Source organism: Vidua macroura, chromosome 4 (genome assembly GCF_024509145.1).
Source record: "Vidua macroura isolate BioBank_ID:100142 chromosome 4, ASM2450914v1, whole genome shotgun sequence".
NCBI classification, from domain to species: Eukaryota; Metazoa; Chordata; class Aves; order Passeriformes; family Viduidae; genus Vidua; species Vidua macroura.
Window position 1 is genome coordinate 31,393,870 of NC_071574.1, and position 25,790 is coordinate 31,419,659.

General features: G+C 40.6%; 2 protein-coding genes across 2 annotated transcripts in view; both read left to right on the forward strand.

The window, feature by feature from the left end:
• LOC128806834 (uncharacterized) overlaps positions 1–18,796 on the forward strand; it is a 60,131-nt gene extending 41,335 nt beyond the window's left edge. The window contains exons 18-22 of the mRNA XM_053976666.1: positions 4,922–5,033; positions 9,309–9,392; positions 10,929–11,052; positions 15,926–16,016; positions 16,954–18,796. Coding sequence (XP_053832641.1) covers positions 4,922–5,033; positions 9,309–9,392; positions 10,929–11,052; positions 15,926–16,016; positions 16,954–17,028 — 486 coding nt within the window. The 3' untranslated portion in view covers positions 17,029–18,796. The remainder of the gene's footprint in view (positions 1–4,921; positions 5,034–9,308; positions 9,393–10,928; positions 11,053–15,925; positions 16,017–16,953) is intronic.
• A 4,069-nt stretch (positions 18,797–22,865) lies between these two features.
• LRAT (lecithin retinol acyltransferase) lies at positions 22,866–25,321 on the forward strand. The gene is made up of 2 exons (XM_053975807.1): positions 22,866–23,454; positions 23,912–25,321. The coding sequence occupies exons 1-2, from the start codon at positions 22,912–22,914 to the stop codon at positions 24,062–24,064; spliced, it is 696 nt and encodes a 231-aa protein (XP_053831782.1). The 5' UTR covers positions 22,866–22,911; the 3' UTR covers positions 24,065–25,321.
• The last annotated feature ends 469 nt before the right edge of the window (positions 25,322–25,790 follow it).

Below are 25,790 nucleotides of genomic sequence, written 5' to 3' on the forward strand. Positions count from 1 at the left end.
TAGTTATTAAATCTAAGTTAATTACAAACTCTTCACAGTGGAAAAACATCAAAGAAACTCCCATCTTTCTTGTTGTCTAAAGTTGAATTACTTACTTTTATCATCACTTACATTTTGCCTTATGCGAATGGCTTGTCTTTGCCAAGTTTAGTGTGAAATTATTATTATTATTATTATGGAAGTTTAGCCAACCAATGTGTTGTTCAAAGTCAGTATTAACTTACTTAATTAGCACTGTATTCCAGGCTCAGTAAAATGCTATTGAGATTAAGCAGTAAACTAATTTAAGAAGGAAAGAAAGCAGTGTTGCATATACTCTTTTCAATACAGAAAATCAAAGTCCTTGCTCTGTGTAACTAATCTATAGGGGCACTGATAGGCTGTCAGCAAAATGCAGTGTGTCCTATCACTGTTGTCCTGCAGTAATACTGAGGGTAAAAATATGGTGTGATTCAAGTCCTTGATTCAAAATTCTAGCCATGTTTTAAAAACTATTGTCCAGTAAGAGATTACAGAGTGAGTATGGTATGAATTAACTGATTTTCTAAACTAGAAGTCCAGTTACAAAGAGTCTAGTTACTCTAGGTCAGCATTTGACCCAAAACTAAAAAAAATTCCATAAGCAGATTACAAGTTATGTTGACATTGCCACAGTAGGTTCTTTTCTTTTGTGTTAGGTAACACCTTTCTGGGTGTCAGTTTGGATTCAATGTCTTGTTTGTTATTTTCACTGCTTTTATACAATTGTACTGATTTTATCGTAGATCACCAGTGATTTTACAATTCAAATAGTAGCTGTTTTCCATGTGTGCTTTGAAGGTGGCCTGAAACTTTTACATAGGGAGAAATTGCAGCAAGCCTACTGAAGGCAAGTCACTATTAGTTATTCTTTAAGGACAATCTTAAGAAAGAGTGCTGAGTAGAGTTATTTTGCATTTGCTGACAACTGAGCACTGATAACTGCTGTAGCTAAGTTTGTTTATATTGCTTTGTCCTGGAAGTTTAACCTGATTGTGTCTGAATCTTTCATAATGGGAGTCCTCCAATACAGATGAAATGAATGCCATTCACTTCCACCCCACTTCTTCATGTCCTGTCAGTAGTCCCAGAGGTAAAACTGAAGTGTGTGTACTTTCTACATCCTTCCTCTTAATCCAAAGTTACTGTTAAAAGCTGAGATACTGGTCCATATATATATATCGGGGAGCAAGACTGGTTTTTTTTATCCCATGTTGTTGGAGGTGTTGAGCCACTTGATCCACGGCAGGTGCCTCTTTGTCTCTCCAGGTCATTGCTGCCAATCACTTGGGATATAGTGATGATGTACCGCACACAAATTGTTGTCCTGTGGATCACAGGAATTGGGCTTCATCTGGATCTGACCTGACTAATCTGCACATTAGTCAGGTCACAATAAATCATTTCTAGCATGGCTAATTCTTTCAAGAACTGGATTGAGGTGCTCCCTGCATTGTGGTGCTCTTATCTGGGTGACATACAGCATTTTCCTTGAAGGGATACCTTTCCTTCAGACTTAACAGGAGTCTTCCTCAGAGGCTGAGGACCTAGGCCCCTTTTTCAAATCCAGTTGTCAATACCGCCTTCCCTCGAAAGTGATCATAGCTACTTGGCTTCCCCACCTTCTAATTACAGGCTACTAGCTCCATTATTACAGCAGCCAGATGTGCTGACCTGGAAGACAGGTGAAATATTTTTGCATATCCCATATCTGATTTAAAGATAGGTATCTTGTTCTGCCTTTCTCCTGTTTTTGTGATGAGCCTGCTTCATCCTCCTTTACAGGCTGAGTTTTGTGTCCATTTTTTGTGTGTCAGAGTGATTGATAATTAGGAGGGGTTAGTGCTGTCATTCCTCTGCAGTGCCTGTAACGGGAGTTGGAGTAGCTGCAGGGTTTTTGTTTTGTCATCAGATCCAGAGACATTGTTTTCCCCTTAAGAAGAATAGTGTCAAACGGAGCTTGGTAGGCCTGAGCCAGCACATTGCAGTGATCTGTGTCTTTCTGGAATTGCCAAGGTGACAGCATACTTTTTCCAAATATTTTACTAGTTTTTCTGGATTCTGTACTTGTTCAAGGGTGAAGTTCCAAAATGCAAGGTGTTCACAATCCTATGCATTTGCACTTATCACCCCATACCCCTTGCTACTCTTAACAATCCAGCCTCAGGGCAGATCAGACAATCAAAATGTTAAGGGGTTAGAATAGACCTTAAAGATCACCTAGTCCTAACTTTCACTGCCATGGGTTGTTCAAGGCTTTAACCAGCCTGGCTTTCAACACCTCTGGGGATGGGGCATCCCTAACTTCCCTGGGCAGCTTGTTCCAGTGTCTCACCACTCTTCGCAGTGAAAAATTTCCTCCTAATATCCTAAATTTCCCCTTTTTCGATTTGTACCCATTACCCTTGTCCTGTCACCACAGTTCTTGACAAAGAGCTGCTCTCCAGCTTCCATATAGGCCCCTTCTGATATTGGTAGGTTGCTATGAGGTCTCCATACAACCTTCTCTTCTCTGGGTGGAAAAGCCCCAACTCCCTCAGTCTGTCTTTGTAGGGAAGGTGCTTCAGTCCTTTTATGAACTTCATGGTCTCCTCTGGACTTGCTTCAGCAGGTCCATGTCCTTCATATTTTGGGGACACCAGCACTGTACACAGTGCTTCAGGTGGGGTGTCACAAGAGCAGAGTAGAGGGGGAGAATCACCTCCTGCAACTGACTGGCCACACTCCTTTTGATGCAGCTCAGTATTTGGTTGATTTTCTGGGCTGTAAACGTACACTAATGGGTTGAGTTTTCCATCAGCCATCACCCCCAAGTCTTTCTCTGCAGGGCTGATCTCTGAGAAAGAGTCTTAAATAGCTATTTAAACTTTAAACAAGACCTGGAGCACATTCACAAGGCATGAGCCAACAGTGTGCCCAGGTGGCCAGGAAGGCCAATGGCATCCTGGCCTGTATCAGCAATCGTGTAGCCTGCAGGACCAGGGCACTGGTCATCTCCCTGTATTCAGCACTGTTGAGGCCACATCTTGAGTCATGTGTCCAGTTCTGGGCCCCTCAATTTAGGACGGACTTTTGAGGTGCTGGAGCACATCCAGAGAAGCTGGCAAAGCTAGTGAAGGATCTGGAGCACAAGTCTCACAAGGAGCAGCTGAGGGAGCTGTGGTTGTTTAGCCTGGGGAAAAGGAGGTTCAGGGGAGACCTTATCACACACTACAAATACCTGAGAGGAAGTGGAATCGCAGTACCTGGAGGTGTTTAAGGAAAGTCTTGATGTGGCACTTAAGTCTGGTTGACATTGTGGTGTTGGATCATAGGTTGGGCTTGATGACCTTAGAGGTCTTTCCCAATCTAATTGATTCTGTGAAGACATAATGATAGGAACATGCTAGTTTGAGCATCCCAGGATATTCAGAATTCTCAAGATCTATTGTAATTAGCCTGGAGGATAAGGGGAAGAGGAAGGGAAGTGTGTCCCCTTCCCGGTCTGAGTTTCCAAAGAGAAAAGGTAAAAGGTATAATTATCAATAGCTTCTGGTAGATGACTCCCAAGTACAGGGATGACAGCAGTGCTGAGTGCAAGTATCAGATTGGTTTCACAACCAGCAATTATATCATGTCATTAGCCAGTGTTACAAAGTACAGCTTGATGACCTCAGCCCACTTTCCATGGGTGATAAACATCGTAACAGAGAACACACACTTGGAAGTAAGGCGGTACATAATTGAAGAACAAACACATCAACTTTGAGATCAAATAAGTCATTGTTGCCACTGGCTATTACACTAATACACTGAATGCTTGTAAGAAATTTGTTCTAACATATTCTAGTGAGATCTGTTGTTATCTCAACCTATTAAGCCCCACCTTGGGCATGAAAAAGGCTTATCAGGGTTTATTCCCAGCTGGCAACTAAGTGCTACTCAGCCACTCTCTCACCTCCCCCCCCCCCCCCCCCCCCCCCCCCACCAGTGTAATAAGGAGAAGAATTGGAAAAATGGTAAAAAATTAACCACACAAGTTGAGATAAGAACAATTTTTATAATTAAAACAAAGTAGTAGTTGTTGGTATTATTAAAAGGGACGTGACAAAAAAGTAAGAGGGGACTAAAACGCAAGAAAGACAAGTGATGCACTGTAGAGTGTCCCTCCACCCACTGACCAATGCCCAGCTTGTCCCCCACCAGTGATCAGCAGCTCCCAGCCAACTCCCCACTCTCCCCATTTATGTACTGGGCATGATGCTCTTTGGTGTGGATATCCCTCTGGCCAGTTCAGGTCAGCTGTCCTGGCCATAGTCCCTCCCAGCTCCCTGTGCATCTGCTTGCTGGCAGAGCATGGGAAACTGAAAAGTCCTTGACTTAGAGTGTACTCTTAAGTGTTGCTACTGAGCAGCAACCAAGCCCAAAATTCCTGTATTGCTGTATTTTTTTTATCAGCTTTCAGAAAATGTATTTGAAGATGAACACAGAATGCAGAAAGAAATTTGTCTATAATACAGACAGCAACATTAAGAAGTAAAGGGGGTTGCATCTTGGAAAAGATTGAAATGTTCAAGTTTTGGGATTCAACCATCAAGAGTTGTGACACAAAATTCCATGCAGTGGTGCAGTATATAGAGTGAGATGGAAAGAGATTTTTTCTTCCTTTAAAAAATACCAAACTGGACGGAACATTCCTTTGGGGTTATTTTATACCATTTTTTTCCCAAAACAAAGATTTCTTTTAGGTTTATAATGAGTTGTTACTGTATTGTGACCTTTTAACAGGGAACAACAGAGCCTTATCCATAAAGCTATTACTGGAAGTCTACTAGATCAGTACTTAATTAGGAATATGCTTTATTTATTCACATTGCAACGGATTTCTGATTTGACTGTTTGAAAATCTGTGTTCTTTGTACAGATCAACCTATTTTTAAATGGGCAGCATGTGGAGATACTTGAAGAGGATCTCACATTTACATCAGATGAGGTGGTTTCATTTGATCTACCCAAGATTAGCAGTGAATTGAAAGGTATGTTCATCTTTGTACTTGTGAATTTATCATTTTGCTATCTTTGTCCTGGCAAATTGTGTTAGATTTGTCTGTGAAATACACTTTACCTCCTTATGTGATACATTTTTATGGGTGTTGCAAAACATAAACTGTTTTCTTGGAAGGTGGTTAGTGTCATACAGTATAACATGTAGTTGAGACTATAACAAGTATGGAAGTAAATTTTTATTAAAAACTTCTGATCCTTAAACACAACTGAAGATCATGTAATACTGGTTTGAAATTGAAATCTGGTTTCAAAGTATACTGTAATCTTAGTTTTTGTGAATCCTGGGAATAGTTGGGTTTATCTTACATCAAAATAGCGTTCAGAATAGAGGACAGACGAACAGAATGACTTACGGACTCACAGCACTTAGATAATTAAAATTCGCTTCTGTTCTATATGGCAGCCTTCACAAAATTAATAAAAACGGGATCAACCTGGAACTTGTGACTTTAAAAACAACCATTCTGGGGTAATAATCCAGCATGATACTTGCTGTGTTGCTGCTAGACATGTCTAACCAAATTGTCTGAGAAAGAAAAGAACCTTAAGAAGGGCTAACTGGTGAGCTGAATGGAGCAGGTCAAGATGTCTGCAATGAAAAGGAAGTGTTAAATCAGAGTTGCTCATACAAGCAATTATTAAAAGTGCTGGACACCTGAAAATTTTTATTATTTGTAATGGTTGAACTATATACAGTATTTCTTAAAGTATAGCAAGCTCCATCATTCCCTTTTGGTCCAAACAGTCTTCATTATCTTATTTCTGCTTACCAGAGAACTGAGAGAATTAATTTAAAGCTGTGGCTAGGTATTTGAAAATCTGAATCAGATGACTCTACCTAAAAACAACAAGTTAGAAAAATTTCTGAAAATAATGCTGATGGTGAAAGAGTAATTCAGGTATTAAGGTCTGTGTATACTTAAAAAATTAATGCTATTAAAGCATTTACATGTTAAGGTTTACTCTGGATTCCAGATAAAGGTGAGTAGTGTTTTCTCAAAACTAGCAATAGAATATTGTAACAACTAGTATGAGTTAGTAGGGAATGTTTGTATCACATAGAGAAATTTTGAAATACATACATGACTTTGTGTTTATTGCCATATGAAAGCCACTGATAGTGGATTGCCATGCATGTGTTCATTTTCCCCATCTATTCAAACATCTCTTCAATAGAATGATTTGTGCCATGTGGAAACAATTTAAACTCCTAAGCAGGTTTCAGTTCTTACGTCTGTTGGAAGTCTGCTGTCTCACCAGCATCTCTCAGCTCCCTGGGAGTTCCCAGGAGGGCAGCACGGTATTTGCACCATCAGACTGGGCAAGTTAAGGAATAGGAAGCCACTGTTTTGCTTAATGAAAGGGTTAGCAAAGGTCCTGGGTTTGGGGTTTTTTTCAAGGTGACTACAATGCTAAATATTGGAGATGCAAAAAGCTATTGGACTCCCTGCTGCCTTTTTATAACTTGCAAAAACTGTCTGAGGTGCCTGTCACCAGCAGTTAACTACTGAATTCTTCAGGCAAAACCCCACTTTTGAGAGAGAGCAGAACTTCTCCGGTTGTTTCCCCTGAGAAGCATCTCTAAACTTTTGCCCTTGGCTGTAAATACAAATGTTTTCTGCATGTGATTAAATACTTACCTACTTCTGTGTCTTAATGTAGGGCAGCATGGATGAGAAAGACAAATGGGTTAGACTGTAAAAGGAATAGCTTCTGTTAAAGCATTTTCTGTAAGCATTTAGAAAGGAGGAAAGTATTTTTCTTAGTTTCATGATTATCTCAAGGGTGAGGGACTGTTAGTTGTTGTTGAATAGATAAGAGAAATATGTGAAAATGGATTTAAAATATGTGCTAGATGTGCTTCTGGGATGGTGGAATTTGTATTTACCATTTTCCCTAGCTTTGAAGGGAATTCTTTCATAGATTTGTTTAAGATGTTTATTAAATGAAAACAATTTCCTGATAAACAGATCATGAAAGATAAATCAGTTAGGGTAGTAATAAATGAGAACACCAGAAACACTGACTTGAACTGGTTTTGTTTAAAGGCAGATTGTCAGAGACTGACTGTGTAAAATGTTGGATGGAGAAAAGATTTCTGTAGCTTATGCGATTTAGATATTGTCAAATTTCAGCCTTTGAAAAAGCACTACATTTTGGCTTGAACTGTATATGCATGCATTGTATATTGTATGCAGGTGTGCCAGTAGAAGAGGTAGCTGTGGTGAGCCCCTAGTTTTTCATTATTCTTTTCCTTCTTAATGCCACTCAAATGTGTCAGCAGAGCTCCTCTTGTGAGTGCTGACTGATCGGCTTTAACCAAACACAGATAGACTGTACAAATTACCTGTGAAGTCATACTAAGGCACTTTTTAATCCAATATATCTCCCACCCTGTATCCAAATAGACTTGGGGGATCTGTCCAGCTGCCACTGCCACAGACAGGGTCAGTGACAACTGCAGCCAGTAGGATTTGGACTAAATATCTCTCTTACCCAGGTCAGCGTGGCTCATGTCTGTCTCAGCAATTTTCTGTGGGCAGGAAGGATGATTAGGCTAGGGCTGGGTTTACCTAATCACCTGATGAAGTTCACAGACTACATATCATGCCTGCATAGTAGGTGCACTGTGCTCTAAGTGATGCCCCAGGCCAGCATTTGGAGCACAAGATCTTTAATACTGGGTCTCCTACTCTTTAAAGTTAAAACAAAATTTAAAATGGAAGCAAAAAACCCCAACCCAAATAGTTTGGTATTCTCAGCAGAAGCAATAATAGTACAAAAAGGACAGACTGATGTATTTTCAAATTGCATTGTGCCTTGCAACATGAAGTTAGTCCAGCATAACTGATTTACAAGACCTTGTATATTCAATTCCTTTAAATTCAGGATGTTTGTAACTTGCTTCTTCTGGCTGCCATTAGAAGCAGTTGCACCAGAAGTTGCCACAAAGCAGAAAGGCTGTCACTTGCCTGCCCTGCATATTCCTCCTACTGGTGTCCAAGGAGCAGAGAGAGGGGGAGAACCACCACTTGAGTCCAGAAGGATGAAACAAAAGACAGGAAGGGGACAGAGGAGAGAAGGACTGAGGGGTGAGAAATTTATGGTGAGTCAGGAGTGGAGGTCTGTTATTGATGGTGAGACTGAAAAGCCAAGGAGTCCAGGAGAGTTCATGTGGCCATAGGAAAGTTGGATCAGAAGCAAAACTGACTGAACATTACTTGATTCTTGCTGCCTAAAAGCTTGGATATAGCCCATGCTTCAAGTTTGTCTTATGCTGTGATCAGTGAATAACTCAAACTCATTAGCAGAGTGGGTGCTTCATCTCTGACTTTAGAGAAGAGGAGCTAGATGGTGACAGCCTGCTACTCTCAGAATCAACAATTGCAAGAGGTCTGTGCTGTGTAATTTAACTTTCAAACCTCAGGTATATACTGTGTGAATTCCACAATATTAAATTTCTGGATTTGGATGGGAGAGGGTTTGCTTTTTGATACATTGATGGAAAAAATATTTAATGTCAACTTCGTTCAGTGAACTGCAACAACCTCAGTGTTCCTTGAACATCCAATACTGAGACATCGGCAAGTTAGAAAATAAAGTCTGGCTTCTTTGAAAGTATACATTTTCTTATATAATACTAAGATATTTACAAAACCAGTAACTTGAAAAAGAAATCTTTGGTTTCTTCTATACCACTGGATAAGAAGCTGTATAGTGCAAATGCAAGTGAGAGATGCATTGTCTTGAAAAGGAATTGAAGTTGTTACTGTTTTTCTACAGGCATTAGCAGATAAAACAGACATTATAGAATTATCAGGACAGGAGCAACTGCAGTATTTTCCACCTGCACTGGAAGCAGAGATCTGTGTGTTAAGGGGACAAAAGTTACGGGCTAGTCAAGAAAAGACAAGCAGCTGCTATGCCTCCTTTGGAGGTACTGCATTGCTGAGGCCAAGGTGGAAGTCATATTGAAGGGTCACGGAAGAGGGGATGCCTGGTATAGCATTTGGCTGTAAAAAAGTAAAAGGGATTTAGGAGATGGAGCAGGAGGGATCAACTTTCTAATGTTCCCCAGTCTCACCTCTTTTTCTCTAGGTGCTCCTGTGAGAAGAAGGATTAGAAATGTTTTCAGAGTACTGCAAACAATGCAAAAAGCATGCACTTAAACTGACAGTTACTCCTTCAAAATAATGCAATTATTTGTAGCACCATTAAAATGAATTCATTTTTATGTTGTACAGATCTGCCAAGTGGTCCACATACTTACCGCTTAGAAGAGCTTGCCTATACTAGAAGTGGAGACAAAGGCAATTCTGCAAACATAGGTATTTTTCTTTCTTTTGCTTTCTGAAGTGATGTAACATTTTCACATAAGAGTTACGTATCAAGTGCTAGTTTTAATTTGTTTAAACATCACTTGACCTTTTTTTATAATTGTGCTGAAACAAAAGAGAATATGTATTGAGTATGGGTTTTACTAATGAAATATCTGTGGTCTTCTGGTTAGCAGCTGTTGTAATCTGAGGTACTAAGAAAAAATACTAGCATGTCATACTAAAAAGAAAGGTTTTTGTTTAGGGTTGGAAAGTTGAACTCCCAGAAGTTAAGAAATGCCTTTTTAAGGTTTCTTTTACACATCAGTTGCTACTCCTTCATGTATTTATGTTACATAATAATTTCTTGGTTGTCTGATCATGTATAATATTTTCATACATTAATTTTGTAACATGTCTATGGCTAAAACATTGACAGTATTAGGAAATACTAAAGTTGTTCTCATATATACAAGAATGTTTTTATTATATTGCTAATGCAAATGGTATATTTCAGTGTGCAGTCTCTTTGCATTGATTGTGCTGCTTCTTGCATTGTTTAATAATTCCTTCTATTCCTTACTTCTGCATGCAACAATTGGCTCTCTTACTTGTTGGAAGATGAGAGCGTGTGGTGTTCAAAGCTCAGTATGAATTAAAGGTGCGTTTGGGATTTGATTTGCTATTAGCTGTCATGCTAAAACTGATGAATTTTGTTCATTTGTATTCAGGAATATAGTTTTCTTGTCCTTGTTTGTGAAACTAGTTTTTTTTTGGGGTTGAAGAACGAAGCAATGTTGATTTTTTTCCTTTTTCCTTTTTTTTTCTTTTTCTTTCTCCATGATTGACCACTGTTGCAATGTAGCATTGCCAAGTCGTGAATGATGTATAGGTAATAGACTGCTTCAGATACAAAGACACTGCTGCTTTTCTAAGGAACAACACTAACAACAACAAACTTAACCTCTAATTTAAGTCCAGATAGAAAGGTCCCAGTGATACAAAGCTGTTTTCCTGATCCTGCTCTGGTACCTCAGCTTCAGCATAAAATTAGCTGAAGCTTATAAAGCATATTTACAACAATAAAAATGTAATTGCGATTTGTCATACTTACGTCAGAATCCCATGCAAGAGGTGGAGCAAGGACCAAACCTTTGGTCACTGATCATTACTTGTTGTGGTTAATTGTGATTACTTAAATATCTAAGTCTTGCAAACCATTTAAGGGAAGTGAATTGCCTGTGGGTTGTTTGTTGTGATGATGTTGTTCTTTAGGTGTCTTTCAGTGGCAGGGACTGTTTGCAGCAGAAAAAATCCAGTGATCACTTAGTGGTAACTTAGCATTCTTTGGTGTCATGCTCCACCCTACCTCTCTACTGACAGAGGGAGAGCTGTCATACTGTTGTGTTTTTTATTCAGAAGCTCATTAAAGGGGATCCATATGTACAGTTTCAGTTAAGCAGAGGACCTCAAATTGGTTTTGAAAGGATAAATACAAATTGGTTTTAACAGTTCCTATTTCAGCTAATGCCAGTTAATGCCTAACAGGTGTGATAGCACGGCATCCCCTCTACTATCCATACCTAAAGAAAACTTTAACTGCTCAAGCCCTGGAGAATTACTTTCAACACCTTTTAGAGCATGAGAAACCAGAAGAAGAGCTAGTAACAAGGTAAGTAGCTTGCTGCACAGCCCATAGTTGTATGTTAGATACATGATGCTATCAGAAGTTACCTTAAAATATACTAACATAAATATTATAAATTTACATTAAAAAACCCAATGAAAATACATATATCTTCCTTTGCCTTTTTTAAATAACAACTTGAGCATACTCACTGAGAAAGAACATGAACTTGGGCCTCTCTCGAAGCTGAACAAAGGCCGTGAATCCGTTTAGTGAAGGCATTTAAATTCTCAGAATTAGCATAGTGGTGTTGGGGCTGTTCCTTTGTTTTGTTCCAGTACAGAATGTCTTTACCGACTAGAAATAGCTAACAGTGCCCTTTGAGAAATTTATCTTTACACTGGTTTTGCACCATTTGGGAACTGCAGGAGCCTTGGTAACTGAAGCTTCCCAAGCCTCTGAGACACTGCTGAACTGAGAGCTAGAAATCTGTAAAACACTACCTGAAAGACATTCACACAGCCACTGTAGTCTGGAGCCCGAACTTACCTGCTGATCCATCAGAAATGTGCCTCATTTCTGCAAAGCATTTTAATATTTATGTAGAGTTTACTCACTTTAGATAAAGTATTCCTTCTAGTACTTCTCTCCCACCCACTTTTGTGCCATGTATACCAAGCCAGAATTTAAAGAAAAAGTATAGCTAATTTTTCTTAAAATCTGAAAGAGAATACATCCTGAACAGGACACTTCTGTGATACTCATCTACTAAAGAATATCATCTGCCAGCAGACAACATCTGTAACATTCTTATTTTTGTGGTATGACTGATGCTCAGGGCCCTTTCTAGGGACTGAATGAAACATACACTGCTCTTGTTGTAGTATGAGGTAATGAAGCTCGCTCTCCTAAGGATGGCCATTAAAACAGTCAACAGATCTTGAAACTTTTTATCTCTTTGTAAACAAGTAAAAGCTGAATACTGCCACAAACCTTCTTCTAAAGCCTTCTAAAACATGTTTTGATACAAAGTCAGTTATGCTGCACATAAGGAGATTTTGACAAAACTTTTATGTATTTCCATGTTGACTATCTTTTTGTTTGTTCAAAAAGCTTGAGTCAGAAAGGTACTGCTCAAAGCTCAGAGAGAGCTTGGAGTTATTTTAACCCCTGATCTTTGAATTGTAAGTGCTGGTTTTGTCTTCATAAGCAGCTCAGTGCAGATCTCACCCACTGTTTCATAAGTACTAACAAATCTATGTGTCTAATAAAATGTGATACTAAGAATTGTAATGGAATTTCCTTGGAAACAGAGCAGCGATGAGAAGAAATAAACAATGTCATGCCTCCTAATGATCCTTCTAAAAATTGATTCATTGTCATTCCTTAATGCTGTTTATGTTCATAAATTAAAGTAGAGATTTGCTCAGTCTGGATGAAGCCAAATTACTTTGATTAATTAGACTATCTGTTTGTGGTTTTGGCTTCCTTTAATGGTGTAATAATGGAGCTCTGTGAGTGAATTGGAAAGCTACTGGGGAAAAAGAATAAAACCTTCTGTGGAAATATTTAGGATTATAGGGATTATGCTCATGTGCTTCAGATTATGTAGTTTCTTTTTAAATTACTTGTTTATTTTTTAGTTTTAACTGTCATTAAAAAAGAGTTGTCTTACTGTCTGATTTTCCTTCATTTCCTTTATTTAAATGGTGAGTAGTTAAAAACAATGTATTAGTTTTGCTACTATAAACATACCAACCGTGGCTCTGCTTACTGCAGAACAGAGTCTGTTAACCAGCTGCCTTTCATGCTTTTTCATGAGAGGCATTAAATTGGTGTACTAAACAGAGAAAAGGTGGGATTATTTTGGTAGAGATCACAAAAAACTCAAATTTCCAGATCTGCAGGTATAATAGCAAAAGATGAACTTTCAATCCTTAGGTGATTGCTTCTCACAGTAGAGTGCTGGAATACATTCTTAACAGATCCGAGTACCTTAAGATACAGAACAAGAAACTTTTTATGCAGTGGTACTAGGTCAGTCATTTAAGAAGGACAGTAAAACTGTCCTATAAGATTTTGTTATTTGCATCTTCTGAAATGTGGTATATGTAATGTTTTGAGAACATTTCAATGCTCAGAAGTATTAAAAACTGACAACTGATTTCTTCCTATGCAATGTTTTCACCAAGAGCTGAAGAACAAGGAATGTGGATGCAGATCTTTCCAGATGGCTTTTTTTTACATACATTTGTTAGGAAAAATAAGTATTTATCTACAGCATATCTCATATGCAAACACTTCTTTAAGCCTATGGACTTGGCTCCTGCTTTCATGTGCTGAAAAAAATCATGTCTTTTCCTTGATTTAAATGCTTTAAATAATTTTGTATCATTATTATTTCCATGCTTTTTAATGGGAAATTCACTGGAAGACCTGACTTTTCTGAATGTTACAGACAGCACTTTAAAGGAAGTAGTTAACCAGGCACTTCATTGTGCATAAGCATAGGAATTCAGCTAGAAGACTGAATATTCCTTGTCTTACTGGTTTCTGTCACAGATAGAGTATTCTTTGAAAGGTTTATTTGTTTTCTGTGTTTTTTAAAAGCAGCTCTTAAAACATTTAATTAAGTTGTACAATTAGATAATTTTTTTCCTTTAGATCTCAGTTAATTAAGCTTAAACTGTTCAAGTATGCTGAGTAAATGCCTGCCAGCATTTTGGTCAGTATATTGTTGCTGCTTAAGATTATTATAATGGTTATAGTGATTTTTCTTCCTTTTATTGTGCAAGTTTATTTTCTGTGTGGAAATATTTTGGAGGCTCAGATGCTTCAGACAAGCCTTAAAAGAGTGAAGATGCTGGCCTTCATATATTATTTTGTAATTCTCATTTTAGCCACATTACCCCACTGTAAATATTTTCTTAAAGTAAATAAAATGAATGTGCCATGTTACAGTGTTCCAAATTAAGACCTGTTGCTCGTATTACATATTTCCTCTGCCAAAATTACTGCAGAAAGTGAAATGAAATTCTTCCACTCACTTGTATATGTTCTTCAGTTTCTCTCCTGATTTGTTTTTCCTGATTTGTTTTTCCTGATTGATTTTTCATGACACTTTTTTTGACAGATGAGATATTAGGAATTGAAATTCCATCAGTTTAGTTCTTGAGGAGACATCCTCCAGTTGTGAAATTCTTTGCTGCCTGGAAATCTTTGCCAGCTTTTCAGAGTAAAATTTATAGTGTAGTGCTTTGCTTTGGTAGATCTCTGGCTTTCATGGTACGTGGCGATAGGAAATTTTTATTTAGCTTTTTAGAAAATTTTGTGGAGTTGTGCTATATAGTTGATTATGGTATTAAATTCAGTAAATTAGATAGGTAACTTGTTGTAGAATTGCTTTATTCTTCATATTTGTGTTGTCTAATAGAGCACTGGTGGATTAATCTACTTTCCTGCCTTCCCAGTGGATTTGTCTTTAAGCATGATAATGGTGCCTGTCAACTAGTTTTTGAGAAAGGGCAACAGAACACAGATGCCAATTTTTTTTCTTAATAAGAACTAATAATTCTAATACTAAAATAGAGTGTAGAAATGAAAAAATAGAAGGAACTTAAATTTTTTTGCCTGGGAGACAGACACGGACACTACAATGACTACTGGCTTTGTAGAACAAGAACTGAAGCGATTGCCAGACTGCTCAGCAGAATCATCTATTTCCACAAGAGGTGGAAAGGTCATATGCCCAAGATAAAAGGGCAGACAGGGCTGTGAGCACCAGTAACAGCCATGGTTTTTACAGTGCTCAAAAGGAACTAAAAGAGATAAATCTCAAAGTGACAAAATCAGCAGTATAAGAACACTGCAAGAAATTCCACCTGTATTAGGGGAAAGATTTAAAGAATCTGTCCCAAACAGATGAAGATCGGGTAGGTGACTAAAAAATAAGTGATGTTGGAGGAATCAGGATTTAAATTGGATATCATCTTTCGCTTTTAATTCCTCATGGCTTGATGATGTTTTGATTTAAATCCTTTCTGTGGAATTAAAACAAAGCTATCAGGTACTTAGATGAAGAAAATATTGGAGGAAAGCAAAACCAAAGAAAACCAACAATAGAAGGAAGATGACAAAACAGTGCAAGGAGAGGCAAATGGAAATATACTGTAGACCTATTTATGGAATTTGAAACAATAGGAAACCACAGAGCCATTTGCCAAACTGCTACAGAAGTTTTCAAATTGGAACTGCACCAGTCAAAAGCAAGGATGGAAAAATGCTTACAGTGGCGATGGAACAGAAACATAGGTCTGTCACACTAAAATAAAATTTTATCTGAACAATGTACATGGCTCCAGGAAAGCTCTGATTTGAATTTGCCATAAAGTTATCTGTTCGTTGTAAGACTTGATGTAGTGACTCATAGATGTTTCTCAGTAATGAAGAAAGTGTCTCTCCAATTAGCTGGCAGCATTTGGTAGCAAAAGTGAGTTCCAGGAATTAAGTGATTGTACTTTTCAGTATCAGAACTAGGAGCTAATAAAAATACTTCTTTTGTCCATCGTGTTGTCCAAGTTCATATTGGATCTTGAACCTCTGGCTTGCAGATATGGACTTTAACTCACAGAAAGAACGAACTCTAGAAACAGCCCTATTAGAAATTGGTGAGTTTTGAATAGAGGAGAATGATTACCTTATGGTCCAGCTTTAAAACTGTTAAGGGCTGGTAATTTGGAGTAAGAGGAAGCAACAAGAAGGTAGGTAAGGCCTTGTGTTAATCTTGTTATCTTTTGGACTTGACTCAGCAGTGGGATCAGAAGCATGAGAATTTTGCATGCCGGTTTTTGTTTGATGTTCTCTACATGTGTTTCTTCCAAAATCTGCTGAGAAATAATGTGCAGTTTTTATTTTATAGATATGAGTTACCAGGAATCCATGGACTAAATTTTGTTCTGAAGAATTCCCTTGGTGGTGGTGGTATAGCATCCTTAAGAAGTGACCCACAGGTATGTATCAAAGCAACAATTCTAATGTAGTCATCTTTTATGGGTCTCTTTATAGCCAGCTTTTGGGCTGGAACTGTGAGGTTTGGGGTTTGACTCCACTTCCTTTTAATTTCCTGTTAATAGATAATGTCTGTTTAATTTTGTAAGGTTTGAAAACAACATAGGAAAGTAGAAAGTGGACTTGGAACATTTGGTGAAAAAGATGTGTACTAATAAGATAGCACATCATAAAGAATATTACTGATTTGAAGACTACCAGTGCTTTGATGCACCAACAAAATTAGTTTATCAGAAACTAATTTCAGAATTTAATATCAGAAACTTTTTTCTTATTTTGAAAAATGCAGATTTACTAGACAGTTCTGATTGTTTCCAAGTATATACAGGAACCATGCTGTAGGACAACTCCTCATTTAGCCTAAGCCTTCTATAGTTAAAATACTGATAAATAATGTATATAAACATGAAAAGCAGATGGATGGTCTTTTGTGTTGATGATTTTATGTGAATCTGAAAGTAAGAATTTTTTTTTAAAATGTACAATCTGCATATTAAATATTTACAACATTTAAACCTGAAGATGAGATCCTGAGCAATGCTATAGCTTACACAGCTGTGCTCATAGGCTCAGAAATGCTCATGTGCATGTAATTTCAGCACAGTCAAGACGATTGCTCACAAAGTAAGGTGATGCTATGTATGAATAGATAGAATTGAACCCCAAATTAATTGATTTTAGCACTAGGTACCAAATAAATAGAAGACACTGTTCAGTCTATTCAGATTTGTATGCTTGAAAAGTCAAGAAACTTAGAATGAATTCTCACTGTGATTATAGGAAAAACACATATATGAAACCATTTTAAAAAACTTACTTTAAAAAGATGGCATATTTAGATAGTAAAATAAAATGTTGGTTTGGTTTTTTTTCTTACAGGGTAAAGCACTTGGACAGATGCTGTTGGATTTCCAGATTAAAAATGTTCCTGATTTAAAATCACTGATAGAATAACAGGTGTTTAATATATATGCTTTTAAAACTAAGTGGTATAAAAACATGTTATAAACAAGAACTGGCTTCTTGAATGAGATTTTTTTTTTAAGGTTAAAGAGTAGAAATTTGACAGTTATTTCTCACAGGTTTAGCTATATGGCGTAGATTAGGAAATGTTTTCAGTAATACCAGGCTAATAGCTTTGTCTGTGCCTGATAACATTTCCTGTCTAGATAATACAGTGGATGAAGAATCAGTTAATTTCCTGAAAAATAGAATTATTTAAATTGCAACATAACATTTAATTATGTGACAAGATAATCTTTATTTCAAGATGGAAATTACCTCCTGTTCCGTCCATCTCTCTTTTCCTTCTCTCATCCTTTATTTGAAAATCGCTTGGACTGCTGTCCTGTCAGCTCTGTCTGTCCTGTGCAGTGAGTGAGGCTGGGTAACCTGCTCTGCACTACTGGGAAGGCAGCACTGTCTGGTACTAGGGAACAGTTTTCCCTGCTGGGCAATAAAGAAAAGTAATAATTGGTACTGTTATACAGTGACTGGTCATAAATGCTGACCTTTGGTGGTGATCCACCGAACTGCCAGCACTTTGTCTGGTTAATGACAGACTTTTTTATTACATTTTCCAATATCTTTTACTAGTTAATCCTTCAGTTGAAAGCACTGTGTAGTAGTAAGTTGCAGATCTTAGTGTGGTAATAAATTTGAAGATGGGGAAAGGGGAGTCTGCCTGTCCATTCCTTCTTGTGGTGGTGCAATCCTGGCAGAGGTGAAGCAGGGCTGGGTGGTTTTGTTCCAGACCTGTTAAATCCTCGATTTGTGCAGCAGAGTCATGCCTGGATTAAGTTTATTTGACTGTCATTTGCATTGCCCTTCCCACAAAAAGGTGTCTTCTGCTGTGAAGGAAAACCATGTTGAATGCAGTGTACTCTTTCTTCTGACTCCCAGTTACACCTCTCCATCTCCCTTCCTGCACAATATGATTAGCATGTTCAAATTGGGATACTTCTGAACTTCATCTCATTAAGAAGAGACTTAAAAATCTGTATCATGCTTCCTCAGACAATAGCAAGGTGGAAATTCTGATAACTGTATTTTCTCTGCAGAAGCCATAAAAATATTACTCCACATATTCAGGCATTTTATATTCAGAAATTAATCTTTTTGTTTGTTTTAGTGAGATTGTTTTAATTGTTCAGTGCTGACAAAACTAATAGCAGACAAAATTATGGAAACAAGTACTTTAATTGTCACCAAACCTGTTAGTTCCTAAATTTCCAGTGCTGTCTATGGCTGTTATTAATTTCCTAGCCTCTTGCTTGCTAATGAGGACTACGCAGTGAATTGTTCCCACCTTTTCTGTGGTTTTGTTCATTTGAATTGAACATATCATAAACCAATGCTTTATCCATCTAAACAATTATTGCCTGAGCAAGTCATAGGTACTGTCCATGTGTATAACATGATTGTCAGGTTGTAAAAAATAAGTCATTACTTCATTGCAGAAAAATAGCCAAGTTAATAACTTCAAAGGGAAAATGGCATGCAGGTTTTATTATGTTTACAGTCATTGTTTGTTAGAAAATTCTCCTTAATAATTTGGAAGCCTATTGAGAGAAGTAGAAAAAGTGATAGACTTCAGTAGCAAACCTACAAGGATAAAAAAGCTACAGTAAATTTTTGCAGTTCACTCAATATGCTGCTTAAGTGACTCTGGAAATGTGTATGCAATAAGTTTCTGAATAAAAGTGAACATTTATAAAGTATAAATTTGTTTTTGTTGTTTATGTGGTTTCTTATACTGGAAGAAATTGATACTTAGTTCAGAGGTTCTTTGTTTGGCGTTGTTTCACTTGCCTGCAATTTCATGCATTGTCTTGCTGGTTCCCTTCGTTGTTCAGATTTTTTCTGTTCTGTCCCTAGTCTTTGTTAAATACAAAAACCAAAAAAGTAAATTATACTAATTGCTGGTGAGCTGGTCACTTACAGCTCTGTAATGGAAGCTGTAGTTTGCTGAAAGGAATGGTACAGTGTTCAAATGGATTGGACATGGGAATACAAAGGTGTTATTTTTTATCTCTGGAGTAGCCCATTTGGATGCTATTAAACCATCCTTCAGAGATGTGTTCTGTCCATTATTTCTTTCAGCAGATCAGCTTAAACCAAATGGCTTTGCTTTTCAGATACTCTTCTTGCAAATTATACCCTTCAAAAATCCCTATCCAAAGATGTTATTCTCCTTGAATGCCTTAACATGTTTTGAATTCATAAAACTATGCTTATTTCAGTAGTCCCAGATGATCTGAAAGTAAAACTTGACTAATTGAGAGAGGTTTGGTAAAATATACACAAAGGTGAGCATGTGTGCAGTCAGCATTGATTTAACTTCAGTCAGTTAAAAAATTCATTTTGCCTGCTTGTTAAACCAGGTCTGTTCCTCATATAGGCAAGAACATACCCTTCCAACTCCCTGCCTTTCCTGCCTTTTCCCTACTGTGTTAGCTGTGAGAGCAGGATGGAAATAGTAATGTCTAGTGCATAAAATAACGTTCCTTCTAATACAGGAGTTTCAGTGTAATGGAAACTGGCTTACACCTCTTACTTAAGTTTTTGTACTTTGGCTCATCTGCACTACTAAACAAAGGCTGCATTCTTACCTCTCACAGCTTTCTTACTGCATCTCAGCCTAATTCTCAAAAATCAAGCATAGGCTTTATAATTAAATTATTCCACAACAATTAACAGTCCAAATACTTCCTCAATTATTTCGTGTTTATATTTAATATTCCAGAGTGATTTTCCCACTTAAATTTGTGTACTAAAGGTACAAAAGCTAATACACAGTCACCCAGGAGATGTGCCAGTGTTTGATGCACAATGTATATTTTTAGTTTCGCCATCTCCAGTAGAGATGTTTTTTCCACTAAAGTACATGTTTTCTTCCCTCTTTCAGATACTAAATTATGGTAAGTATACCTTACATTGCACTGTGGAAGTTTGACAGTAATATTGTGCAGCCCCTTGGGTTTGAAAGCAGAAAATGTTGGGTTGCAGGTTGCTTTTCAAGAACCTGAATTGTTTCATTCAGGAATTACTTTGATGTGTTGTATTAAGTGCTTTGCACACAGTAATGCTCACAACAGTTGCAAGGTAGTGGCGAAGCATTCATTACCTGCGTGGATTCCACAGACCCGTTGGTTCTGTAATGCCTTTTGGGCTTGCTCACTGGGGTTTCTGGGCATGAGAGTGAGTGGCTGGGGGGAGGGAGAGAGTAGGCTTTTCAGTCCCTGAGGCATGAGGAAATTACACTGCAGAAATGTCACACCTTTCACCTTACTGCTTTGAAACCCTCCCATGCAGTAAGACTTTGAGTCTCCTTCCTATGCAGTTCTTCTTCTTCAGTTTCATCCTGGTTTCCTTTCTGGATTTACTTGAAATGGACCCTGGTGATTTTAGGATTAAAGCTAACTGACATGAAGAAAGCAAACAAAGGTTGCTTCCCTGTGAAAGATCCCATTGGGAAGTGTCTGTATCTGCCAGGGAGTTCATTGAATTCCTCTACCTACCTTTGGACAGGGAAGAGAAACCTGAACTGTAGGACCTGCCTATTTCTACCACCTATTTCAGCAAAGACCATTCAGACACTCCCTAGACAGCTTTAGGGAACAGGAGAAGGGGAGGCTTGAGGTGACAGTGCAGGGCAGGAATGGTGCTTATCCACACAGGAGGGAGACAGGAACATTTCTGTGCCATGACTTTTTGTGGAGTCTGACAACCTTCTCTGCCTCCAGCTCTGGACCACCTGCTGTGACCATCACCAAATGGGTGAGACCCTTTATGAGGAAGAGGTGTTTAAATTTCTTTTTCTTCCATCCATTAAATGCAGTAGTTAAAAAAGAGAAGTTCTTCCTTTTCCTCCCCTCATTTTTATTTACTAGTAGCAAAAGCCTCAAACCTTCCAAATATGTTAACATCTGGATTTGAAAATACAGTGGTTTAATTATATAATCATGTGTGAATGGTGGCTAATCCACACAGTTCCTGTACAAGCATCATAAGCTACATCTAAAAGGTATTTTCTCTTTTGTAAGTGATGTGAAGTAGGGGTCTTGAGAGGGGTAAGCCTCTGTTGCATAAAAATTTGGCTGAGACTCCAGAGAAAATCCCAAAGGCCTGATCCCTCTGTTAGTAGTGCTGGGGCTCTGGCCTGTAATCAGCAAGTGAACAAGAGCTTATGGGGGGTCTCTTTCTTTGCAGATGAAGCGAGGTGAGGATAGTCTTAGCCTCCCAGGAAGCTCCTCTCTGCTCCAGGCAGGAAAATGGAAGGGTACCAGCCATTGTTTGTTGTTGACAAATAGTGAGGTAGCCCCCTCCCCTGAAATATTTTCTTTACTGAGGAAGTGAGGAAACTTGCTTTTGGTTCATCAATAAGCTTTCATGTTTACAAGATCCTGAACCTGGGTTCAGAATCTGTGAGGGTAGAAGGCTCTCACCTGCTAGGTCCTTTGCATCCCCTTTGCCTTCCGAATCATACCACAGTTGTTTGTAATGGAAAGAAAAGGGATAGTAAACTTTTTCTCTTTTTTTGCTGGTGTGACCAAAGGGATTCTACAGCTCTGGGGTGGTCTAGAGATCTTATTCGTGTTCCATAGAGTTTAAAGTGACTGAGGAGAGAAAAATAACCTGCTGTTTCAACGCGGTTTGCCTGTGGAGAGCTGCTAAACTGTTAAACACCACACCTCCTCTTCCCGCTTCCCCGTTTCGTAGCTGGAATCCTGAGGTTGCAGTGTTTGCCCGAGTTTAAAGGAAGATGCTCCACCAAACTTCTCCAGCATTCTTACACGCATATCCCTTCCTCTTTCCCCCTCCCTCGGCCCGTTCCGCGTCTCAGAGGCGAAAGCTCCCCCTGTGCAGCCGGAGGGACAGCTCCGGCCGGAGCGGCTGCGGCACGAACAAAGATCCATGGCAGCGGGCCAGGGCGCGGCGGCGGGGACTCGGTGAAAGGCTGCAGCCACGGCCACCTCCCCTGCCACTCTCCGAGCCCTGTCATCTTTCAGGTAAAATTAATGTTTGTCCCACCCATCATCCCGCCAGCCCCGAGGGGCGGGAATCTGCTTGGTTACTGAAACTTCCGAGCCCCGATCGGAGCGGCATTGTTGACCTGAGAGGGTTGCTCTTTTGTGGGCTCCGTTGCCAGGACTTAGCCTTTTGCATAATGGATTAGCATGAAACTGAACGCACGGAACTGAATGCCGCTCCGCCGTTTCCCACTCTTAGCTGGCGGACCTTTGGGGCGAATTAATTTATAAATGTGACTTGCCGCTGTTCCTCGGAGACCTGTTGCCTTTCAGGGAAGACAGACTCTCCCTCCCCGATCCGCCGCCGTGCGAGCACCGTGGCAGCCCGCCCGGCCCCCCGATCCGATCCGGTCGCCGCTTGCCGCCCGCGACAGCCGGGGCGGGCACCCGGAGCCCCTCAGGTCCCGCCGGCAGGGGAAGGTGCACGAAGCGGCTGTGGCCCCGGGAGCCCCTCGCTCCCGGGGGAGGGTGAAGGGCTTTACCCGCACTTTTCCGTGCACTTCTACCTGGGCAGCGCAGGCGGTAGACGGGGCGGAGCTGCGGGTAGCTCCCGGCTGCGGGCACCGCGCCATCCCCAGGGCTGAGCCGCCGCCGCGGCCGGGCCGAGGGATGCCGGGCCGGCTGAGGGTGCCCGCCGCGGCCCCCAGTAAAGCCCGGCCGGTCCTCGGGGCGGGCGCTCTCCGCACGCCCCTCACCCGGTGGGCCGGCCCGGGTGCCCGCCCCGCCCCGCCCCGCCGGTAGCCTAGAAAAGCGGTGCCGGGGGCCAGGAGCTGCTCGAAGGCACCGAGGGTTTCCCCCGTCGACCATGAAGAACCCGGTGCCACAGGCGGCCTCGCTGCTGCTGGAGAAGCTGATGCTCCTCGTCCACATCCGGCCACTGCCCGCGGGCTCCGGCGGGGAAACGCCACCGCCTGCACCCGGCTACTACGACACCAGCTGCTTCAAGCGAGGTGACCTGCTGGAGGTGCCCCGCACCCTCTTCATCCACTTCGGCATATACCTGGGCGAGAACCGCGTCGCCCACTTGATGCCCGACATCCTGCCCTCCATCACCAGCGACCGTCGGCAGATCCAGCAGGTGGTGACCAACAAGCGGCTTATCCTGGGCGTCATCGCCAGGACGGCCAGCGTCCGGGTGGACACGGTGGAGGACTTCGCCTACGGCGGCAGCATCCTGGTCAACCACATGGACCGGCTCTTCGAGGACCAGGTGCTGAGCAGTGAGGAGGCGGCCCGCCGGGCAGAGAAGCTGGTGGGCGCCACGGCCTACAGCCTGCTCTGGAACAACTGCGAGCACTTCGTCACCTACTGCCGATACGGAGCCCCCGTCAGCTTCCAGACCGACAAGGTACGGCCCAGCCAGCAGCGGCGCTGCCCTTCCCCCACCGCTCCCGGGAGCTGGGCCGGCCGCCGCCGCCGGCCCCGGGCGGGGGTGCCGGTATCGCCCGCCGGCCCGGCCGCGGCTGACGCCGCTCTTCCCGCAGCGGGCAGTGCCGCCTGCGCGGGGCTGCTCGGGACGGGGGCTTCAAGCGGCGAGGAAAGCGAAGCTGAATTAGTAGAACAATTAATACGCTTCTAAAATGCTCTGAAGCTACAGGTTCTAGCCGGAGCCACAGGCAGTACTGGGGGTGATGCTGGGGGTGATGCGGTGCCAGTCCAGCTTTTCCCTCTTCCCCTCCTCCGGGGAGCCTGTGTGAGAGCTGAGGCAGCAACCGCTGCTCTGTCCCGAGAGAGTGGGCATCGCCAGCTCTACAGCTAAAGCTTTCCTCTTTAAATCTCATCTTTTGCACTTTTTTTTTTTCCAGTTCTGTGAGACTGTGAAGATGATTATTCGGGACCAGAGGAGCGTCCTCGCATCGGTGCTTGTGGGACTAGCGTCAATAGTCTGCCTAGGTGTGGCACCCGCCACCACGCTCCCCACTATCTTCATTCCCTTCTTTCTGTGGATGGCTGGCTAACAGCCTTCCTGGAGTCTTCCATCCAGCGTCTGTATATAGGATGTATACTACTGTATTTATGAAAGCACACATTACTCACTGGCATCATGTAAAGTTTCTTAACTTTGTGCACCATTTTAAAATACAACTTTGTCTAGAACACAGTGCACAAGGCATAGCTTACTGTGTAAGCCAAATAACAGATTTCCTGAAAATCTTGGTATATTTTAACACGCCTTTAAATCATGGAAAAAGTAGGGTTGCGATGCAGTTCTGCTCCTTGTCTTTAGCCAAAAATGATTCTTATAACATCCTTCACGTTCTTCAGTTTTTTAGCTGCATACCTGGGTGCCATAACTATTAATAAAAATGGATGATGGAGTTCCACATAGCGATGGAAATGGAGAACAAACTGCTTACCTCTTCCTTTATAGATATAGTGTATATTCAGAAATTACTGTCTCCATTCCTAAAATACTCCTTGGTGGAAATGCAAGTAAATTGACTCTTTTTGATTGCAAAGAAGAAAAGCCAACCCTGAGCTGGGTGCTGCAGGAGCACATTTGGCCTGACCAGTTAAAGTCATTTCCCTTTTGGGAAATGTTCAGAAATCTGTCATTTGCATTAACTGTGTAAACACTTGCTACCTTATTGAACAACTTTTAAATTCGGTTAGCGATAAGGAAAGGTGGCAATTCCTCACCAATTTCTTTGCCAATGATAGTGGCTAATATGGCTAATATAAATGGCTACAGAGGGATTTAGGAGCCATAGGAAGAAATTTGCTTGCTTTATGTCAACTAGTGATGTAAAGATGTTTGGACATTTCCATCATTCCAGGGCACATGGCAGGGAGGAGGAGGACAGACACCAATTTAGTTCCTACCAGTCCTCAGCAGTGGAACCTGTGTAGGTGCTGTAAGGTATCAGGGATCATTGGAGCAGTTTCTGTGGTGGCTATATTATGATTTTGGATATTGCCTTAAAACACTTTCTCAGTGAAAGACAACATGTCTTCCTATACTCATCTAAGTATTCAGTTTCAAGCCAGTAGCTGGTGCTAGAAACGTTTTATCTTCAATGCTGAGGCCTTTCAGTTTATCAAGAATGTATAAAGTCGGGTTTGAAATCAAGTTCCTGTAGGCAATTATTTAAATGTTAAAAACCTTTGCTATTGTTTTTATTAGCAAGGTCTTTTATGTATGCAGAGAAATTGTTCAGCTTCTGGAATGCCTTGTGTGCATACATGTGCTTACTTGTTCACATGCTGTGCTTGCCTTCCTTTCTAGTTAAAGGCCAATATGATGGTGTCTTCACCAAGGACTCAACCTCAGATTTACTTCTATTAATGATGTGCAGTGTCCTGCCATCAGCTCTGTTGCTGAAACGGCCACTTGCCCATTTTTAGAGAGACTCCTTTTAACTGTGCTATAAACCCCCTCCTCCTTCCTCTAGACCTTACAAATGCTTGAAGGTTGGATTTTTAGAACGGAGAGTCTACTTGGCTACTCTCTAATTGTCATCTTCTGGCTGCTCCACCATAAACGACAAAGAATGTAAAGACTGGGGTGAAATTCCAGCTTATAGGAAAGAGCAGCATGACTCCTGCTGCCATCAAATAGGGGATTTCAGCCCAGCTTTCACATGTTCAGTCAGCAGCTCAGCTCCAAGCAGCTGGATATCAATTACTGCTGGATTCTTGTAAACAACTTCTATTCTGCTTTGAAAGACTGCAATGCTCAGTGTA

Excerpts from the sequence above, each read along its gene's own strand:
- LRAT (XM_053975807.1), top strand. The coding sequence starts at position 22,912 with ATGAAGAACCCGGTGCCACAGGCGGCCTCGCTGCTGCTGGAGAAGCTG. Across the intron at positions 23,455-23,911 it reads TCAGCTTCCAGACCGACAAG|TTCTGTGAGACTGTGAAGAT; the intron begins GTACGGCCCAGC and ends TTTTTTTTCCAG.